This window comes from Myotis daubentonii, chromosome 15, assembly GCF_963259705.1.
Source record: "Myotis daubentonii chromosome 15, mMyoDau2.1, whole genome shotgun sequence".
NCBI lineage: Eukaryota > Metazoa > Chordata > Mammalia > Chiroptera > Vespertilionidae > Myotis > Myotis daubentonii.
In genome coordinates, this window is record NC_081854.1 from 8,412,176 (window position 1) to 8,433,199 (window position 21,024).

At 52.0% G+C, this 21,024-nt stretch overlaps 2 protein-coding genes and 1 pseudogene across 3 annotated transcripts in view; 1 reads left to right on the plus strand and 2 right to left on the minus strand.

Annotated features, from left to right (window-relative positions):
* Window positions 1-4,404: 4,404 nt before the first annotated feature.
* On the plus strand, window positions 4,405-12,128 carry LOC132217278 (orphan sodium- and chloride-dependent neurotransmitter transporter NTT5-like). The gene is made up of 11 exons (XM_059667369.1): window positions 4,405-4,621; window positions 4,884-5,041; window positions 5,160-5,277; window positions 5,416-5,594; window positions 5,928-6,038; window positions 6,199-6,440; window positions 9,617-9,803; window positions 10,238-10,442; window positions 10,682-10,841; window positions 11,273-11,438; window positions 11,640-12,128. The coding sequence occupies exons 1-11, from the start codon at window positions 4,405-4,407 to the stop codon at window positions 12,126-12,128; spliced, it is 2,232 nt and encodes a 743-aa protein (XP_059523352.1).
* Window positions 12,129-17,802: 5,674 nt separating this feature from the next.
* LOC132216611 (large ribosomal subunit protein uL6-like) lies at window positions 17,803-19,020 on the minus strand (annotated as a pseudogene).
* A 728-nt stretch (window positions 19,021-19,748) lies between these two features.
* The window catches only part of TRPM4 (transient receptor potential cation channel subfamily M member 4), a 42,280-nt gene continuing 41,004 nt past the window's right edge, over window positions 19,749-21,024 (minus strand). For both annotated transcript variants that reach the window (XM_059665904.1, XM_059665905.1), the window contains 4 exons: window positions 20,847-20,979; window positions 20,554-20,626; window positions 20,339-20,444; window positions 19,749-20,109 (listed from right to left, as the gene is read on the minus strand). In XM_059665904.1, the coding sequence (XP_059521887.1) occupies window positions 20,105-20,109; window positions 20,339-20,444; window positions 20,554-20,626; window positions 20,847-20,979 (317 nt within the window). In that variant the 3' untranslated portion in view covers window positions 19,749-20,104. The remainder of the gene's footprint in view (window positions 20,110-20,338; window positions 20,445-20,553; window positions 20,627-20,846; window positions 20,980-21,024) is intronic.

Here is a 21,024-nt window from a genome sequence, read left to right on the forward strand (position 1 = left end):
CCCCGCAGGTTGTGCTTCTCTGCGAGCCGAGCAGGCGACCGGGAGCCCGAGTGCGCCCCGCGGGCCGCCGGCGGACGGGGCACAGCGGCCCCCACCCCAGGCGCCCGCCCCCGGGGGCGGCAGCGGGAACTGCAGGTACGCGCTGCGGCCGGGAGAGGGTGAGGAGGGGTGGCTGCGGCCGGCGCAGGGTGAGGGGATGGGGGGCGGGGACCAGAAGCGGGGGGCCATCAGGAAGGGCCTTGGGGGCCGTCCACGGGTCAGGTTTATGTAATGACCCTGGAATAGTCAGTAGCCATTAAAAATCTTTCCAATCCCAGCCGGTTTGGCTCAGTGGATAGCGCGTCGGCCTGCGGACCCGATGGTCCCGGGTTCGATTCTGGTCCAGGGCAGGGACCTCGGTGGCAGGCTCCTTCCCAGCCCAGGCCCTGGTCCCGGCTCCTGCAGGAGGCAGCCAATCAATGTGCTTCTCTCTCTTTCCCTTTGTCTTCCACTCTCTAGAACTCAACGGGGAAATATCCTCAGGTGAGGATTAAAAATAATAATAATAATAATAATAATAATAATAATAATAAATATATTTTAAAAGAATACTTTTTCTGCCCTAACCGGTTTGGCTCAGTGGATAGAGCGTCGGCCTGCGGACTGAAGGGTCCCAGGTTCGATTCCGGTCAAGGGCATGTACCTGGGTTGTGGGCACATCCCCAGTAGGAGGTGTGCAGGAGGCAGCTGATCGATGTGCCTCTCTCATCGATGTTTCTAACTCTCTATCCCTCCTCTCTCTTCCTCTCTGTAAAAAATTAATAAAATATATTTTAAAAAAATAATAAAATCATGGTATCTTTTAAGATTATGTAGTTTGAAGGTTCCTTTTACACATATAATCTCCACACATCTACTCATATCACTTTCAAATAAGGAAAGACTTATTTATGTATGGTCTTCAGAGATTTTTTTTTCTTGCTTTATTGGAATGGACAGGCTCTCCAGTACGATGTTGAATAGAAGATTCAACATTCTTGTCTTGTTTCCAACTGCAGGAGAAAAGTATTCACAGTTCACCACTGAGTGTAGCGTTCGCTATAGGTTTAAGGAAGCTGTGGGTTAAGGAAGTATCTCCTATTCCTAGTTTCCCCACATCTTTGGCATTTTTTATTAAAATATTTTCCTTCTACGCATTATAAACCCCCAAATATATTGCTCTTTGTGTCGCTTTAAGTAGTCAATAGTCTCTTATATTTGTTTGTATATTCACGCTTTTAGGTGTTCTTTTTTCCTTCTTGTATAGCTCTACTTCCATCTGAAATAATTTTCCTTCAGCCAAAAGATTTCCCTTAGTATATTCTGCTGATGAGATAGCATTGTTATTTCACCTTCGCTTTTTATAATTTTATTAAGGCGAAACTCACATAACATTAAATTAGTCATTTCAAAGTGAAAATTTTGGTGAAATTTAGTACATTCATAATGTTCTGCCACCACCACCTCTATGTAGCTTCAAAACACTTGTATCACCCCAAACAGAAACTCTGTAAGCAATAATTCCAACCTCAGATCTACTTTTTGTCTCTGTGAATTTTCCTGTTATAGATATCTCATGGAAGTGAAATCATACACTATTTGTCCTTTTGTCTCTGGCTTATTTCATGTACTACAATGTTTTCAAAATTCACTCATGTTACAGAAAGTATCAGAATTTAATTCCTTTTATGGATGAATAATATCCCATTATATGGATATACCACAGTTTGTTTATTCTTTCATCTGTTGGTGGACAGTTGGGTTATTTCAACCTTTTGGCTGTTGTGAATAGTGCTGGTCTGAACATTGGTGTGCGAGTATCCGTTTGCACCCCTGCTTTCAGTTATTTTCTGTATAAACCCCCGAGTGGGATTGCTCAGTCAGATGGTAATTCTATGTTTCACTTTCTGAGGAACTGCCAGTTTCCCACAGTGGCTGCATCATTTTACATTCCCACCAGCACACCCTCAGTTTTGTTTCTTAAAAAATATGTTTTCATTGATTTCAGAGAGGAAGGGAAAGGGAGACAGAAACATCAATGATGAGAATCATCCATCAGTTGCCCCCTGCATGCCCCCTATTGGGGATTGAGCCTGCAACCCGGACATATTCCTGACTAGGAATTGAACTGAGACCTCCTTGATTCATAGGTTGATACTTAACCACTGTGCCACACCAGCCAGGCATCATTTCCTATTATCATCATCATTATTATTATTATTATTATTGTTATTATTGTTATTGCCATTCTAGTGGGTGTGAAATGGTATCTCATTTCCCTAATAATTTGATATGCTGGGCAACTTTTCATGTGTTTGTTGGCCATTTGTATATCTTTGTGGAAGAAATGTCTACTCAAGTCCTTTGCCCATTTTTAATTGTGTTGCTTGGTTTTTCAGTTGTTCAGTTATAAGAGTTTTTTATATATTCTAGACTCTTAGGAGATATATGCCTTGCAAATATTTTTCTCCCATTCTATGGTTATTTTTTTTTTTTACTTGCTTGTTAGTGTCATTTGATGCACAAAAGGACATATTTCAGTGTCATATTTTAAAAACCATAGCCAAAACCGGTTTGGCTCAGTGGATAGAGCGTCGGCCTGCGGACTGAAGGGTCCCAGGTTCGATTCCGGTCAAGGGCATGTACCTTGGTTTCGGGCACATCCCCAGTGGGGAGTGTGCAGGAGGCAGCTGATCGATGTTTCTCTCTCATCGATGTTTCTAGCTCTCTATCTCTCTCCTTTCCTCTCTGTAAAAACTCAATAAAATATATTTAAAAAAATAAAAATAAAATAAATAAATAAAAAAAAAATAAATAAAAACCATGACCAAATCTAAGGAAATGAAGATCTACCCATATGTTTTTTTTTCCTAAGGGATTTATAGTTTCACCCTTAAATTTAGGTTTTTCATCCATTTTTAGTTAGTTTTTGTACATAGTGTGAGGAGAGGCTCCCACTTCGTTATTTTTCGTGTGTATATCCAGTTTTTCAATACCATCTGTTGCACAGGCATCCTTTCTCCCACTGAATATGCTTGGTATCCTTGTTAACAATTATTTGACTGTATATGTGAAGGTTTATTTCTGGGTTCTTTATTCTATCCTATTGTTCTATATGTGTATCTTTATTCCAGTATCACTCTGCTTTGATTACCATAGCATTGTAGTAAGTTTTCAAATTGGTAAGTATGAGTATTCAACCTTATTTTTCATGATTATTTTAACTGTACTAAGTTCCTCAGGTTTTCATATGAATTTTATCGCCAGCTTGTCATTTTTGTGGTGATTGTTAATATTCACCTGAGTATCTTTTTACATTGATTTTTTTCCACATTGATTTTTAGAGAGAGTGGAAGGGAGAGGGAGAGACAGAGAGACAGAAACATCAATGTGAGCCCTAGCTGGTTGGACTCAGTGGATAGAGTGTCCGCCTGTGGACTGAAGGGTCCCAGGTTTGAATCCGATCAAGGGCACATGCCCAGGTTGTGGGCTCGATCCCCAGTAGGGGGCGTGCAGGAGGCAGTTGATCAATGATTCTCTCTCATCATTGATGTTTCTATTTCTCTCGCCCCTCTCCCTTCCTCTCTGAAATCAATAAAATATATATATATATTAAAAAAGAAACATCAATGTGAGAGAGACACATTGATTAGTTGCCTCCTGCATGCACCTCAACCAGGGCCGGGGATCAAGCCTTCAACTGAGGTACATGCCCTTGACTTGAATTGAACTCCGTCCACAGGTGGATGCTCTAGCCACTGAGTCAAACTGGCTAGGGCTAGCCTGCCATTGTCTTCCAAAAAATATGATGATAGCTTTTGTCCTGTATTCTATTTACATGATGTATAACAATTATTGATTTTCAGATGTTGAACCAACCTTGCATTCCTGGGATGCATCATACTATATAATCCTCAAAGGACACAGCCTCAGGCATGCACCATAACTTTGGGATGACAGTGGTTTTAGGAAGCTTCTCTTTTTCTCTTCCCCTCACCACACCCAGATTTTAGGATTCACTAAATTCCAGATAATTTCTCCTTCTTTCTTTTTCCTTTCCTGCCCCCCCCCCTCCCCCAAGCTCTAACGAATAACTTGTTCCACAATCTGATTGGTTAGTGCTCGTGCTGTAACAGTCATTAAATATTTTTCAATTCTTTTGTGCTTGTAAGATGAGAAAATTCACTCTCAGGGAGACGAAAATATTTGCCCTAAGTCAATGACTAGTGAAAAGGGCCAAGATTTAAACCCTAGCCCTCATTGTTCTACATGCGCCTTTCTTGTGGAGTTCTACAGTCTGGTATCTGAGACTTGACCCTTAAAGTCTGCTATTTTTGGGGACCCCAGGATCCCCTCAGGCGTTATTGGACCTGTCAGAAGAAAGCTATGGCGTCCTTGGAAAACAGAGAGACAGGGTCCCACAAACAATCCCAGACTCTCTCGTCCTCACCCATGAGACTCTCAGGCAAGATCCTGACCGCCAAGACCCAAAGCTTCGTTGTTCAGACGAAAAGAACCGAGACTATCTTACTCCAGATCGCCTTCTCCTTTGGGCTGGGCAGCACGTGGCGCTTCCCTTACCTTTGCCATCAGAACGGAGGCGGTAAGGCCGGGGGCCTGGGTCTCGAGTCTCGGGAAGACGTTTTGAGGATAGAAGTCTAGACTCCTGGGCTCTGGGAGAGGAGGGACCTCAGGGCGGACAGCCAGAACTGAGGGAGGGCACACCCTCCCTCATCCCCGCAGAGCAAACCAGTCCACGTTATCCGTCACATCCATCGGGTGCAGGAGAAAAGCTATCGGAAGGAGGAGGCGGGCCAGGCCTCCTGGCTGCCTACAGCACGGCTCCTGGCCCCCCTTTTCTTCAGGTGACTTTATCCTGTTATACTTCCTCCTGCTCCTCTTGTTCGGGATCCCCCTCTTGTACATGGAGATGGTCATGGGACAGTGGCTGCGCGTCGACAGCGTCCGGATCTGGAAGCATCTCGTCCCCCTGCTGGGCGGCCTGGGCTACGTTAGCATGCTGGTGAATGAGGGCCTTGGCCAAGAGGCACCCTAGCTCCCCCCCCACCCCTGGTGGTCTCCCAAGCCCCCTGTCCCCTCCCTGCCCGCCCCTCAGGCCCGCTGTGTCCCCCCCCCGCCAGGTGTGCAGCATCGTCAGCGTGTATAACAGCGTCATCATCAGCTGGGGCTTCTACTACCTGAGCAACTCCTTCTACCACCCTTTGCCCTGGACCCAGTGCCCAGAGTTGAACGTCACCGGTGAGGAGAGGGAGGGGGAGGGCGGGCGGGGCCGAGGGAGGCGAGGGCACCGAGAAGCAAGGGACAGGGAGGAAGAGCAGGAGGAGTGGAGGGAGAGCAGAGGTAGGCAGGCTCCAGGTGAGGGGGTGCCTTCCCCAGGGCTCTCCTGCGTCCGGACTGTGCCCCACCAGTACTTCTGGTACGAAACCACCCTGAACGCCGCCGTCAGCATTGAGGAAGGGAGCGAGCAGCTCGTCCTGACCCTCACCGTGGGGACCCTAGGAACTTGGTTACTCCTCTTCATTATCATAGTCACGGGCCTGAAGCTCTCCATGCCTGTAAGCCGCCCCCGCCCTGGGCCCACCACCCCGTCACCGTTACAAATCTTGAGATGCTCAGGGTCTCGGTTCAGACACGACCCCACTCCCTTCCTGATGATCTCTCTCCTCCCGCCTCCGTGGCCCTCCTGCTCACCCAGACAACAGCTCAGCTATGGCCACCCCGCCTCCCCAGCCGGGGCCCCCAGGATGCGGGTGGTGGGTTCCCTCACACTGCTCCCCTCCACTCCTCTCCTCCTGCCGATCTGCGGTCGCCTGCTGACGCTTGCCTCCGTCTTCCCCTCCTCCCCACGGCCCCTGCCTTCCGGCTTCTGTGCTGACCCACCTGGACAGCTCCTGATTATCACCATATTCATCCCCTTCATCCTCTTACTCGCCCTGCTGGTCCGATGTTTCTTCCTGGAAGGTGCAGCCACCGGCCTCAAACATATGGTGACCATAGAGGTGAGGCCGGGGGGCTCCACACCTTCTCCCTCCCTCCGAGCGGCTCTGAATCTCCTTCCCCGCGCCCGCTTCTTTCCTTCTGCCCCAGCCTGCCCCGCTCCCTGGGGGTCCCCCCCCCCGGGCCCACACCCAAACTGCCGGAACCCACCTCCCTCCGCAGCGATCTTCCTGGACCTCGCTGGACCTGTGGCATCAGGCGGGAGGCCACGTGCTCTATTCGCTGGGCCTGGGCCTGGGCACCACCATCAACATCTGCTCCTGCAAGGCTGGGAGCAGCAACTACGTCCTGGTGGTCCTGCTGGTGGCCATGGCCAACCTGGCGACCTCCTTGGTGGCCACGGCCATCATCTTCATGGTGCTGGGCTTGTGGATCACCACCAGTGGCCATGCCTGTGTTGAGAAGTGAGTAATCACAGCCTTGCAGGTCCAAGAAGAGGCCCCCCCCTCCCTCTCTCTACCGTAGCAATTCCCCAGGCTCATAGGCCGTCAAACTCAAACCTCACCAATAGTTAATAATAATAATAACAATAATAATAATGATAAATGTATATTAATAAGTCAGAGAAAACAGCCAAAAAGGCAATATTCTAATAGCCACCACTTTACTTTTATTTTTTTAATATATATTTTATTGATTTTTTACAGAGAGGAAGGGAGAGAGATAGAGAGTTAGAAACATCGATGAGAGAGAAACATCGATCAGCTGCCTCCTGCACACTCCCCACTGGAGATGTGCCCGCAACCAAGGTACATGCCCTTGACCGGAATCGAACCCAGGACCCTTCAGTCCGCAGGCTGACGCTCTATCCACCGAGCCAAACCGGTTACGGCACCACTTTACTTTTATAGATAAGAAAATGGTCTCAGAGACATGACTTCTAAAGGTTTCCATAAGTTACAAATGGTGTAAAGTTTTCAAAATCAATTCTTTTTTTTAAATATATTTTTATTGATTTCAGAGAGGAAGGGAGAGGGAGAGAGAGAAACATCAATGATGAGAGAGAATCATGGATTGGCTGCCTCCTGCACGCCCCCTACTGGGGATGGAGCCTGCAACTCAGGTATGTGCCCTTGATTGGAATAGAACCTGGGACCCTGCAGTCTGCAGGCCGACGCTCTATCCACTGAGCCAAACCGGCTAGGGCTCAATTTTGGTTTCTATTAGATTTCGTAAGAGAATACTGTTGAAAAAGCAGTTTCACATACCCAAGTTGTTCTGAATATACTTAAAAGCTTCTCAGTAACTGAATAACCTATCTTGTAAATTTTAAATTAAAATTTTATTTAAAATGTATTTCCTTGGTCATATTAGTCATATTTCAAGTATTCACAGCCACATCCTGTTTGTGGCCACTGGTTTAGCACAGCTGTAGAATAACAGCCAAAAAAAAAAAAAAAAAAAAAAAAAAAAACCACCACCACAACAAAAAAAATGCCACAAGAAGGCAATAGAAAAGGTAAAATATAAACAAAATTATCTGGTAAATACTCCCCCCATCCAAAAAATAAAAGAGGCTAAAAAGAAGGAAAAAGAGAGAAGCGACAAAGAAACAACTAGTGAGAAGGTAGGCACAAATCAAATCATGCCAATAATTACGTTAATTAATCACCTTATGTAAAAGGCAGTGGTTACCAGACTGGCTAAGGCAACAAACATATCCTGTTTACAAGAGAGGTCCTGTGTAAAGGCACAGAGGTTTCGAGTTCAGAGAATGGCCCTGGTTGGTTGCTCAGTGGTTAGAGCATTGGCCCACCCATCTAAGGGTCTTGGGTTCGATTCCCAGTCAAGGGCACGTACTTGGGTTGCAGATTCAACACCCAGCCCTGGTGGGGGTGCGTGCCAGAGGCAACCAATCCGTGTGTATCTCTTACATAATGTTTCTCTCTCTCCTTCCTTCCTTCCTTCCCTCCCTCTCACTCTAAAAAATCAGTGTGGAGACAATATCCTCGGTGGAGGATTAACAAAAACAAAACAAAAAATGATGTTATAAAAGAAAAGGAAATGCTAAAAAAATAAAGTGAAGGGGATGGAAAAATATACCATGCGCAAATAATCGTAAGAAAGCTGGTGTGGCTATATTTTTTTAAAAAATATATATATTTTATTGATTTTTTTACAGAGAGGAAGGGAGAGAGATAGAGAGCCAGAAACATCGATGAGAGAGAAACATCGACCAGCTGCCTCCTGCACATCTCCTACTGGGGATGTGCCCGCAACCCAAGCACATGCCCTTGACCGGAATCGAACCCGGGACCCTTCAGTCTGCAGGCCGACGCTCTATCCGCTGAGCCAAACCGGTTTCGGCTGGTGTGGCTATATTAATATCAGAGTCAGAACAAGTCATACCAGAGATTAAGAAAAGCATGTCGTGATGATAAAAGGGTCAGTTCAGCAGGAAGACTGGATTATCTAAATGTTTATACACCAAAAAGTAATAATAATAATAAGTGTTTATATACCTCAAAACCGACTTTCAAAATAAAAAATTTTCCAAACTAGCCCTAGCTGGTTTGGCTCAGTGGATAGAGCATCAGCCTGCGGGCTGAAGGGACCCAGGTTCAATTCCAGTCAAGGGCACATGCCTGGGTTGCGGGCTCGATCCCCAGTCGGGGGTGTGCAGGAGGCAGCCGATCAATGATTCTCTCTCATCATTGATGTTTCTATCTCTCTTCTCTCTCCCTTCCTTTCTGAAATCAATAAAAATATATATTTTTAAAAAAATTTCCAGCCCTGACCGGTTTGGCTCAGTAGATAGAGTGTCAGCCTGCAGACTGAAGGGTCCCGAGTTCGATTCCGGTCAAGGACATGTATATTGGTTGCGGGCTCCTCCCCGGCCCGGGGCCCTGGTCAGGGCTCCTGCTGGAGGCAACCAATTGATGTTTCTCTCACATCGATGTTTCTCTCTGCCCCCGCCCCCCCCAGCCCCCCCTCTCCCCCGCCCCGTCTTCCATTCTCTCTAAAAGATCAATGGAAACATATCCTTGGGTGAGGATTAACAAAAACAAACAAACAAAAAATAAAGGTGGTTAAATGTTAAAAGAAAAGAAAAGAAAAGAATCGTTTTGTTTGGTATTTGTGCGCCCCCAATTCATCCACTGTTGTCCGTTTTCTACTGTAAGCTTTATCTTTTCTGTATCCCCCATAAAAAAGTCTAGTGGATACATTTTCTTTGTTCAAAGCTTAGCCTGGCTTCACCCATTATTTCAAATCAGTTAAACCTGAAAAGGAGTGAAAATTAAGTGTGTTAACAGCTGTTAAAAGTGTGTATACATTTTCTTGTCGGGGGGGGGGGGGGACACCCGATAGGATCAAATTTATACCAATACATTCAGTAACTTAAAGGACATGGACAAACTTCTTGAGAGGCACAAATGATCTGCCCCTTAGGTGGACCTCCCGGGGTGACCCGCCCCCAGTCTATGTGACTTGCGCCCGGTCCCTGTCCAGTTGCCCCGGTGACTTAGCTGCACTCATCCTGGGTAACCCCGTTCCCTGTCCAGTCCTCAGCTTCCCTCTGTCAACAGCAGGGTGGCCAGCTGGTCTCCACCACCTTTCCGCTCCTCTCCTTCCCTTTCAGGAGTGTCCTACTGGTGAAAGACATGGTAAAAACGGGGGTGCTGCCTAAGAATGTCAACCCGCCCCCAGACGTCCTGCTCCTGCCCCCCCTGGACTACCTGAAGTGGATAGACAGCCTCCCGGAGCAGCTCAAGTACAAGGTCATGCAGGCCTCCTCATCCTGCAGCATCGAGGTGCTGAGCAAAAAGGTGTGTTTCTGGGGAGGGGCGGGGGGGGGTGGCAGGGTGCACCCCAAGGGCCCCAGAGACGCTGGGAAATGTATTTCTCAGGGGCCTCATGGGCCACACAAGCATCTTCTGAGGCAGGAAACGGTGGCCGTCACGTTTCCACCACCATTCTGAGTGGCCCGGGGCCTCGGCTAGGCTGTCACTCTCCTTGAATTCTCACACGGATCCCGGGAACCCCCTGTTTGTGAGAGGGGGAACCTGAGGCCCCAAGAGGTGAAACTCACACCACTTAGGAAACCGCGAAGGGCCGACACGCTGCCATTCACGCCCCCCCCACCGCGTGTCTCCCGCCTCTGCCCAGGACAGACATTGCTAATCGACCACCGCACCATCCCCGCCCACCCACACCCCATCCCCCCAGACCCGCCCCTGCCTCAGAGCCCTTCTCCCCGCAGTTCATGCAGGGCCCTGGCCTGGCCTTCCCGGCCTTCTCCCAAGCCATCTCCACGCTGCCCGGCGCCTCTTTCTGGGCCTTTCTCTTCTTCCTGGTCCTGCTCCTGATACAGCTGACCACCTTGGTCAAGATCGTGGAGAGCATCGTCCATCCCATCCACAACGCCATGTCCACCATCAGGAAGCAGCAGCCCACGCTGCTCCCAGGTACGGGGGCCCCTCGCGCCGGCGCCAACCCTGTCCTCCTGCGCCCCCCCCAGCCACCCCCATCTCGGGGGGCTCGCTCTGACCCCCGACCCCGCCCTGCCCAACCGACCTCAATGGGGCCAACCCTGTCCTCCTGCCTTCCCCTCCCCCAGCCACCCCCATCTCGGGGGGCTCGCTCTGACCCCCGACCCTGCCCTGCCCAACCGACCTCAATGGGGCCAACCCTGCCTCCGCCTTAGTGGTCATCTGCCTGGGAGGCTTTCTGGGCAGCATCGTCTTCACCAGCCGGTCGGGCAGCTACATCGTGTCTCTGTTGGATGAGATCCTGGTGCCTCTGACCCTCTTCATCATCGCGGTCCTCCAGAACGGGACCCTGGCCTGGGTGTACGGAGCTTACAGGTAACGCGCCAACCCCAGGGTCTTCCCAGCCGGGGCCCCCTCCCGGGTCTTCGAGGAGAGCGAGGGCCCGATCTGAGAGCAGGGGGGGCGGCAGGAGGCAGGGACCTGAGGCAGCCGGGTGGGTTCTGAGGGGACCAGCCGCCAGGACCTAGGGGATGCAGGTTCCCCCGCCGTGGCCCACATGGGGCTGGTCTGCAGGCAGAGGGCCGGAGGGGTGCGTGCCCCCTGGATGGGGGGGGGGGGTGCCTCTGGGAGGACCAGATGCAGGGCCCGGGCTTGGGGAGGGCCCGGCAGGACGCAGCCTCCCCGAATCGTTGAGACCTGGTGAGACAACTAGAGAGCCGGCGAGCCCGTCTTCCCAAGGGCTCCCGGCCCCGGCGGCCAGAGGAGGGCTCCATCCCAGACGCCCGTGCCCACCGCCCCCACCGCAGGTTCAGGGAGGAGATGTACAGCGAGCTGGGCCGCTTGCTGTGGTCCTCCTGCCCCTTCCTGTGGTGCTACGTGACCATGCCCGGGCTGCTGGCCCTCCTCTCCGTCTGCCTCGTCCACCTCTACCGGAAGGTGCCCCCCCACTACATCGCCTGGAACAGCAGCATTGTGAGCCCCTGGCCCTGGCCTCCCCCTCCCACTCGGGGGGCCCACGGCCAGATCTCCTCCCCCCGATCGGTGCCCTTACCATCCCCCAGGGACCCCCTCACCCACTTCCCAGCCCCTGGGGAACCTGGTCGTCCACATGGCCTGGGCCCAAACCCCATCACGGCCTCTTCCTCGCACCCGGGCCCCCGTCTCCGCCTCCAGGGCCAGGAAGTAGAACAGCCCTACCTGCAAAGCACCCTTGGCTGGATCACCTTCCTCAGCGTCGTAGCCCTCCTGCCCATCCCGATCTACCCGCTGCAGCGGTGGTGGTACCTCCAGGACCACGTTGCCAACGACCCCTTCGAAAAGCTCCTGTCCAAGAAGAGCGTGGTGCCCACCAAGCCCTCCGACTGGCCCAAGTACCACCTGGCCAAGCCCAGCTTCCAGGAGAGGAAGAGCGAGAACTCGCTGGTCCGGTCCAGCGTGGCCCGGGAGTCGAACCCGGACCCCGAGTGCCAGGAAGACGCGACCTGGAGCCGGCGCACGGGGAGCTACTCGGGGTTCAGCCTGCCTTTCGTCTCCTCCCTGCCGTCGTCGGCCGTCTCCATAAGCCTGCCCACCTCCAAGCAGGGGAGCGCGCCCTCCACCGGCGTCAACAGCGAGAGGCGCAAGACCAAGGAGGAGAATTTGCACACGAAGTTTGCTCCGTAACGGGGCCTCCACCATCTTTTCCACGGAAGCCACGCTGCCCGGGCGGCTGGCGGTGGCATGGGTGCCCGCTGGGTGCCCAGGACGCATTGGTTCTGCCGGAAAGGGAGGGGAGGGGCGTGTGAAAAACTTACCCAGCCACCGGTGACATCTCTCAGCTTGGCCGTGGAAGGAAATGGGCGACCCCAGGCTCCCGCCTCTCCGGATCGGTGCCCACTCTGCTTCGGTGGGACACTGGGCTCTGAGATAACCGGGGAGGAGTCAGCCGGACCGCTCCCGGGCCGGACCCAGGGCCCCTCCCTCCCTGTGAAGTGGGGGCACCAATTTGGCCTGAGAGGGAAGGGCAGCCCAGTACCTTCCAGGGCCTGACTCCCCAGTTCTGGAGCTAGACAACCCCCCACCCCCACCCCCCGGCTGGACCAGTGGGGACCAGGCTGTGGGTGAATAAAGCCGGCCGCTGGGACTGGTGTTCTATCTGTGAGCGACCCCCCACCTCCTCCACCCCCCCCCCCCGCCCGCCACACCCCCCCCACCAAATCGCCAACCCCAGGTGACCGCAGCGTCCAGTTGGTGACTCCAATCTCCCTTCAAGACACAGAGACGGAGTTTCTAGACCCGCTCCTCGTCCCCGGGATGAGCCGAACGGTGGGCAGCTTTTTGGCAACAACCCGTCTCGCTCAAACCAGAACACGAGTTAACCCCTAAATCTACGTTGGCAACCGGGGGCCGTACTGACTCGGCCCCAAACTGTCATCTCACCGCTACTGCAGAGACCGTAGCCTGCCCGTGGTAAGTCTAGGCCAGTGGTCGGCAAACTGCGGCTCGCGAGCCACATGCGGCTCTTTGGCCCCTTGAGTGTGGCTCTTCCTAAGCCTTAGGAGGACCCTAATTCATAACAATGTACCTACCTATAGAGTCTAAGTTTAAAAAATTTGGCTCTCAAAGGAAATTTCAATCGTTGTGCTGTTGATAGTTGGCTCTGTTGACTAATGAGTTTGCCGACCACTGGCCTAGACTCACCACGGGTGACAGATCCTCTCACCTGCTGTTCCGCTTTGCTCTTCCTTGGGGGGGGAGTGTCAGCCACGTGGGCCTGGGAGGTGGGTCGCCTGGTTTCCGTGGGAACTTATTAGAATTGTCTGTGGGAGCAGGTAGCACCACCCCCACGTCCCCTCCAAATGTCAAATGGAGTTAAGGCGGCCCAGGGGGCGGAGCCACTTCTAGAAACCCTCCCCTCCCCCCCCTCGTGGCTTCCTGGGCAACCCCCCCCTCCCCCCCAGGTCAGGACCTGGAGAGCCAGCGCCAGCTCCCATCACCACCCACTGTAGTTCTCAATGGCTTCCCACACCTTTGCCTGCTCCCCCACCGCCCCGCCCCCCACCTGTCATCTTCATCACACTCCTCCATCAGGGACATTTTGAGACACTATCCCTAACATCTGTAGGAAATGTATGTGTGAACTACTGTCATTCTGCATACCAGTATCAGTGACGCTTTATTTATTTTGCTTCTTGGGGGTTAAAAAAAAAATAGACATTTTTAAAGTAGAAATGTAATATATATATATATATATATATATATATATATATATATATATATATATATATATATATACCACTTTCAAAGGCTGTTAAATCTCGTTGTTTACCCATATCTTCAGAAAAAAAAAAATCACTTCTACTGTCGTGGCAAACAACCTGCTTCCCTATTTTTTTTTAATATATATTTTATTGACTTTTTACAGAGAGGAAGAAGGGAGAGAGATTGAGAGTTAGAAACATCGATGAGAGAGAAACATCGATCAGCTGCCTCCTGCACATCTCCTACTGGGGATATGCCCGCAACCCAGGTACATGCCCTTGACCGGAATCGAACCTGGGACCTTTCAGTCCACAGGCCGACGCTTGCTTCCCTATTTAGAATGGTCTGGCCCTCTAGCAACTTCAGCTCGAAATTATAGCTAATTTGCCTACAAACATCAGGTGGCCATAATAATCTGGCCACTCAGTGTATATTGTTATTGATTTCAGAGAGAATGATGAGAGAGAATAATTGATCGGCCTCCCCCTCACTGGAACCAAGCCCGAAACCCAGGCATATGCCCTGACCGGGAACCGAACCGTGACCTCCTGGTTCATAAGTCGATGCTCAACCACTGAGCCACACCAGCCGGGCTAAAGTAGAAAATTTTGAAGTGGAAATTCTATTTTTTTTTTCCCTTGGGTCCCCAATGTAATAGCTTCTACAGCCCGATTCGGAGAGCCCTGCCAAGGTCAGAGGCAGAAGCCCCCAGACCCTTCCTGCCCCTGAGACACCCCTCCCTGCCTCCCACCTTGCTCTCCTGGGGCCTGGGGCTGGGAATACTCAGACAAAGCAATGGACAGGCCCTTTGCTGGGCTCTGCCCACTCCTTCTTTCCTGGAGGCGGGATGTTGTGAGAGGGAAGAGAAACAGCAGCCCGAGGCCAAACAAGCAGCCAATGAATAAGGTGGGAAAAGAATGCAGTCTCCTAGTCAGGGATCCTTCGATTTCTCATTCCCACCAGGTTAAATGCTCCTTGACCCTCGAGGCTAGGACTCAGGCATGGTAACCTACATCCCCCAATCGGAGGTGCTCCCGCAGCTTGGAGCCGGAAATGAGGTCATGGGAGGTGACCTCGGTGTACAGGGAGTTTGGTGGTCTCGGGGAAGGTGGGGTCCCCCCTGGAGTGGGCTGTGGTGGAAGCGGCAACTCTGCTAGGACAGTCTTGCAACATGGGTGGTTGAGTTTGTTGTTGACCTTGACTGGGACGGCCACGTCATTGACTTGGCTGAGCCACAGGGGCAGCATTAGCAAGTAGTTGCAGCCAAGAAGAGAGTCAGCAATCTTTTCTTATAAAGAGTCCGATAATAAATAGTTGTAGCTTTGCAGCACATGTGATCGCTGCTGCATCTTCTTTGTTTCTTACAACTCTTTACATATGCAACATCCATTCTTAGCTGGCCAGCCAGATTGATCCTACAGGCCACGATTTGCCAACCCCTGATCTAGGGCCATGTCAGGCCAACAAGAGAATGCTGGAGGCTAACCCAGAATCTAGTTTGAATGCCCTAGTTCAGTGGTCGGCAAACTGCGGCTCGCGAGCCACATGCGGCTCTTTGGCCCCTTGAGTGTGGCTCTTCCACAAAATACCGACTTCTGTGCATGGGCCACAAAGTTTCAATCACACTGTACATGCGCGCCGCACCTGGTATTTTATGAAAGAGCCACACTCAAGGGGCCAAAGAGCCGCATGTGGCTCGCGAGCCGCAGTTTGCCGACCACTGCCCTGGTTGGTCAGCTCTAGTTGAGCCAGGCTGCCACCCAGAGGGTGTAGCCACCAAGTTATCCAGCAGGAAGAATCGTGACTCAAGAAGAGCCAGAGACGGAGTCTTTAATTTTTAAAACAGGCCGTGTCACTCCCACCCCTTCGCTCTCAGTCACTATCTAGGAAGCAGCCAAGTTGAACCCCTCTAGAAACACCCCCATTTAGTGGCCAGACTCCCTGACTACGGTGTGTGGACCAGGAGGTAAAGTCAGAAACATATTTTTGAACTGATTTTGAGGAAACTGTTGCAACAATAATACCAGATGCTTGCGGATGGTGGGAAAAGTAGGAAGACCCGTCCAATACCTTAACTATCAACTGCAATATGTCTGACGGGTTGGCTGGCTGCTGCACCCTAATGGACGCCACCAGCATTTTTATTTATTTTTTAAAATATTTTTTTGATTCAGGGAGGAAGGGAGAGGATGAGAGAGAAACATCAATGATGAGAGAGAACCATAGATCAGCTGCCTCCTGCACGCCCCCCACTAGGGATCGAGCCAGCAACCCAGGCATGTACCCTGACTGGGAATTGAACCATGACCTCCTGGTTCATAGGCTGACATTCAGTCACTGAACCACACCAGCCAGGCAGCCATCAGCATTTTTTAAAAATATATTTTATTGATTTTTTACAGAGAGAAAGGGAGAAGGGATAGAGAGTTAGAAACATCGATGAGAGAGAAACATCGATCAGCTGCCTCCTGCACACCTCCTACTGGGGATGTGGCCGCAACCCAGGTACATGCCCTTGGCTGGAATCGAACCTAGGACCCTTCAGTCCCCAGGCCGACGCTCTATCCACTGAGCCAAACCGGTTAGGGCCCATCAGCATTTTTAAAAATTGATTTTTAGGGAGAGAGGAAGGGAGAGATATATCAGTGTGAGAGAGAAACATCCATTGGTTGCCTCCCTCACACACGCCAATGGGTGATCGAATCTGCAGTTGGGTTATATGTCCTGACAGGGCATCGAACTGGCAACCATTCGGTGCACAGAACGACACTCAACCAACTAAGTCACACAGGCCAGAACTGTCAGCTCTTAACTGAGCTCAACAGGTAGCAAACCAGGCCCAGTGGATTGTGGGAACCTCTGGAAATGGGGGGATTGGGGTGGGGGGCACACTGAGCCAGTGGCCTTGCTTCAGGCAGTAGAGTGGGGAACAGCCTTCCCTCCAAAGGGGTAGCTGCTACTCTTCCATTGCAAAACAGATATATGAGGACCAGGCCGGCTGCACGCCCGAATATACCCTTTACCCTTAACCATGTCAGACCTTACTAGCTGTCAAGTATGAGTAGGCCTTCTCCAAAATGGAAACGTAAGGCTAGGGGAGTCACAAGGCCTCCCGAGGGTCAGGCCGCTGGCTGCTGTCAAGGAGAGCTTAATAGCTGCCTTTTCTTAAAAGAGGTGTTCATGGCCCTTGCTGGGGTGGCTCAGTGGATAGAGCGTCAGCCTGTGGACTCAAGGGTCCCAGTTCGATTCCCAGTTGGGGCACATGCCCGGGTTGCTGGTTCCATCGCCAGTGTGGGGCGTGCAGGAGGCAGCTGATCAATAATTCTCTCTCTCATTGATGTTTCTCTCTCTCCCTCTCCCTCTCTGCAATCAATAAAAAAAAATATATATATTTTTTAAAGGGGGTGCACATGGTGGCTACCTCAGGCAGGTGGCGCTGTTGTGCTGGGACATGGCCTCAGTTCGCAGCCATTAAATCATCACAGTTGAGATTTCCCTTTCTCCTTCTGGATTCTGCATTGTTCCCGTAGATACCCACGGAGAGGGGGTGGGCGCGGCACATACTGCCGTTGCTGGTTGGCAGAACCCCGACACTTATAAGATAGCCACAGGGTGAGCAGGGGTGACATCAGTATCAACTGTCCCTTCAATAGTGGAAGCCACTGCCTGGATGGCGTGGCTCAGTGGTTGGTTGAGCATCAACCTGTGAACCAGGAGGTCACGGTTCTATTCTGTGCCTGGGTTGCGGGCTCAATCCCCAGTGTGGGGCGCGCAGGAGGCAGCCAATCTGTGAGTCTCTCTCATCATGGATGTTTCTATCTCTCCCTTCCCCTCTGAAATCAATAAAAAATATATTTTTAAAAAATACTGGAAGCCACCCTCACCGGTTTGGCTCAGTGGATAGAGCGTCAGCCTGCGGACTGAAGGGTCACAGGTTCGATTCTGGTCAAGGGCATGTACCTTGCTTGCGGACACATACCCAGTAGGGAGATGTGCAGGAGGCAGCTGATCCATGTTTCTCTCTCATTGATGTTTCTAACTCTCTATCCCTCTCCTTACTCTCTGTAAAAAATCAATAATAAAAAAAATATATTGGAAGCCACACTGCACACTGAATGGGCCCAAAGGTCCCTACCTCACAGCTTTCTTCCCCCACCGGGAGCCTTCTCAAGTGAATTCAGGTGCGTTTTCCTGCGGGGAATGTGGACCAAGGAGTCTAAGATGCCTGAGTCAGGGTCGGCAGCATCAGCCTGAGTGGACGTTTCCTCTGTGGGACATACTGTGTCCAAGATCCATAAAGCCTGGTCCTTGTTGTGCCTCCTTGGTAGGTAGAGGCTGCAGGACCAACAGTTCATTCATTCATTCTTTCTTCTTTTTATTGTACATCTTTATAGTTTCACAAACAAGTGTGACAAATCACTCGGCATCTTGGTGTTTTCTAAAGCTGGACAACTTAGATCTTATTCATCAGCCTGCTGAGCTGTTCCTTTTTCAGAAACAGAGACACCATCCCAAAATTTTCTGATATCCTTGGGGTTTTTTTGTGTGTTTTTTAAAAATATATTTTATTGATTTTTTACAGAGAAGAAGGGAGAGGGACAGAGAGTTAGAAACATCGATGAGAGAGATCAATCAGCTGCCTCCTGCACACCCCCCACTGGGGATGTGCCCGCAACCCAGGTACATGCCCTTGACCGGAATCGAACCCGGGACCCTTCAGTCCGCAGGCCGACGCTCTATCCACTGAGCCAAACCGGTTGGGCGATATCCTTGTTTTTAACTGTTGTGGCTTGCTGAGCCAAAGCAGCTGAATTTGACACAAGTTCAATGTCATTGCCTTCAAGAATCAACTCATCGTTCTGGGCTTGAGACACTGATCAAGCGACGCCTGGCCTCATCCGAACTCTGGGGGTGTATTTTTCGCCCAAGAAATTTCTAATTTCAACGAGAGAACCATCCTCCTGAATAACGACGTTGGTGGGGAAGTGAGCGGACGCAGACCTCATCTTGAAACGGAAGCGCAGTGTAACGCCCTTGACCCTGTCCTGTGCATGACCGCAGATAGGGCGAACTGTGGCCAGTTCCTTCCTATTTCCCCGCCATTTGTCAGCCCGGAGCCTCTTCTTTTTCTTTCCAAGGAGCCTGAGCTCTACATGGATGTGGTTGAAGTCCTCCCACAGGGTGCCCCTGGGGCCCCTCACAGTAACGGTGCGCCCCTCCAGCGTGATGTCACATTTTCTGGGACGTCCACAGTCTGATCGCTGAGAATGGTCGTCATCCTCCCAGTAGATGCGGCAGAGAGGAAGCCTCGCTCTTTCTCGTTTTTAACCTAATTTTGTTTTGTTTGTTAATCCTTACCCGAGGATATTTTTTCCCATTGAAAGCTGGTTGCCGCACAACACTTGGCCACGTTTCAAAGCCACTCTGCACCCAAAGAGGCAGATAGCTGGAACCCCTCCAACTTGGAGAAAGGGTGTTTTGGTTGTGATTTCTGGAGGCGCTGGTTGTTGCTGGCTTTCCTGCTATTTAACTAATAATTGCTGTCAGTTCAGCCTTGTCATTACCAGTTTAGTTTGTTATGGGTTGTTTGGTTAAACTGCCTGGATAATGATGCATATTTGCTTGATTCCATGTGCGCGTGGCCTGTAATTTCCCACTAATTAGACTTTTTAAAGACACATAGGCTGTTATCTGCTCAAATTTGCATCATCTGTTCCCCTGTTGCCAATGCAGATGTACACAGCGCCCACCCTCCCTGCTCCAAGAAAGAATTTGCTTCCGCCACTGAGTTCTGCAAAGCAGGGAGCTGGGGGGTGCGAATGGTTCTTTTCCCACTGTAGTGAGAGCCATCAAAACAGCGCGGACAAGAGGGGCTGGGCCGGAGTCAGATAGGAATAGTGGGGCTGAGAGGAGGGAGCAGACGCTGAGATGTCGGAAACACAGCAAACTGACCAAGGATCACAACCCCCACCTCCCTGCCAGCTCTAACCCCCATGCCCCAAGGATCTGGACACCACCGGTTCCCCAAGAATCAAGCATCCAGACTCTCAAGTGGCTTTATTTCCCCGGTGTGGGGAGCTGAGTGCCCTCTGTGGTCCCTGTGCCCCCAGGGCCCTGTAGCCTTCTCCCGCCCAGCGGGCTGTGGCGGGGCCTTCAGGGGGGCCCTGCCTGGGCTCCTGAGGCTGCTCCTCCCAGAGTGGGGCTGGTTCTGGGAGCGGCCGGGCCTGCTGTGGTTCCAACGGGTGAGACTCCTGCAGGGGTGCCGACAGCGATCCAGTCCAGGCATGGGGCCCACCTCCAGACAGGGCCGCCACGTACTGGGGTCCAGGGCCAGCTAGGCCTTCCTCTGGGGGCAACAACTCCCCATGGCGCTACTCCTTGAAGCCTGCCATCAGGGCTCAGTCTGGGGGAGGGAGAGGGGCGAGAACAGGTGGTGGGCACGGAGCGGAAGGCAGACACAATGGGAGGCCGGCCAGAAGCAGAAAGACCCAGGAAAGGTCCAAAGGAAGCCGAGAGGGTGGAGGAGGGACAAAGAAAGGATCGCGAATGAGAAAGAGAAACGGGACCAGGGGCCGGGAAAGCAGGCAGTGACGGAGGCCGGAGGTACATGCAGGGCGGCCCTACGCACTCACCTTTGGGCCCAGGCGGGGTCGGGGGTGAAGGCCCCCCTGGCGGAAGCAACGCAGAGCGGCTCAGGGCCTCGGCCACCCAGCCCAGGACGCGGCTACAGTGCTGGACCTGGGGAGCAGATGGGATATCGGGGAGCAGATGGGATATCGGGGCGCCCTACGGAAACCCACTGCCTCCCGCGCCGCCCACACCCCCCAGCCTGGCCCGAACTCCTCACCTCCTGTTCCAGCCCTTTCAGACGCTGCTCGTACTCGCGGATCTGTCTCAGCTGCTTCAACGCCATGTCCACCCTGCGCACCCAGGACTTCAGGCCCGCGCCGCGGGAGGCCCCGCCCACCAGGGCCCCGCCCACCGTGGCCCCGCCTCTTCCCGCTTTCCAGGACCCCGCCCACTCAGGCCCCGCCTCCAGCCTGGCGCTCTGCCAACCCAGCCCGTCCTCCCAGCCAATCTACGTCACGGGACACACCCCAGAGGCCAGAAGCCCCGCCCCCGGCCAGGCCCCGCCCTCACTTCTGCGACGTGCGCTTCAGACGCTCCGAGTCACTTTCCCGCTTGTCCCTCGCCCGCGCCAATAGGAAATTCTCCTTCTGCACCGATTCCCACGTCAACAGCTTCCTCTCGGCTTCCTTAGGGAGGTGGACCCCTGGAGGGCAGGTCAGGACAGAGTCAAGGGCCCGCCCCTCCTGGG

What these genes read in the sequence shown, in the direction of transcription:
- LOC132217278 (XM_059667369.1), top strand. Translation starts at nt 4,405, where the DNA reads ATGGCGTCCTTGGAAAACAGAGAGACAGGGTCCCACAAACAATCCCAG. An exon ending in AACATATGGTGACCATAGAG is followed by an intron (nt 6,039 to 6,198) that starts GTGAGGCCGGGG and finishes CTCCCTCCGCAG; the next exon opens with CGATCTTCCTGGACCTCGCT. An exon ending in TGGGTGTACGGAGCTTACAG is followed by an intron (nt 10,842 to 11,272) that starts GTAACGCGCCAA and finishes CCCCCACCGCAG; the next exon opens with GTTCAGGGAGGAGATGTACA.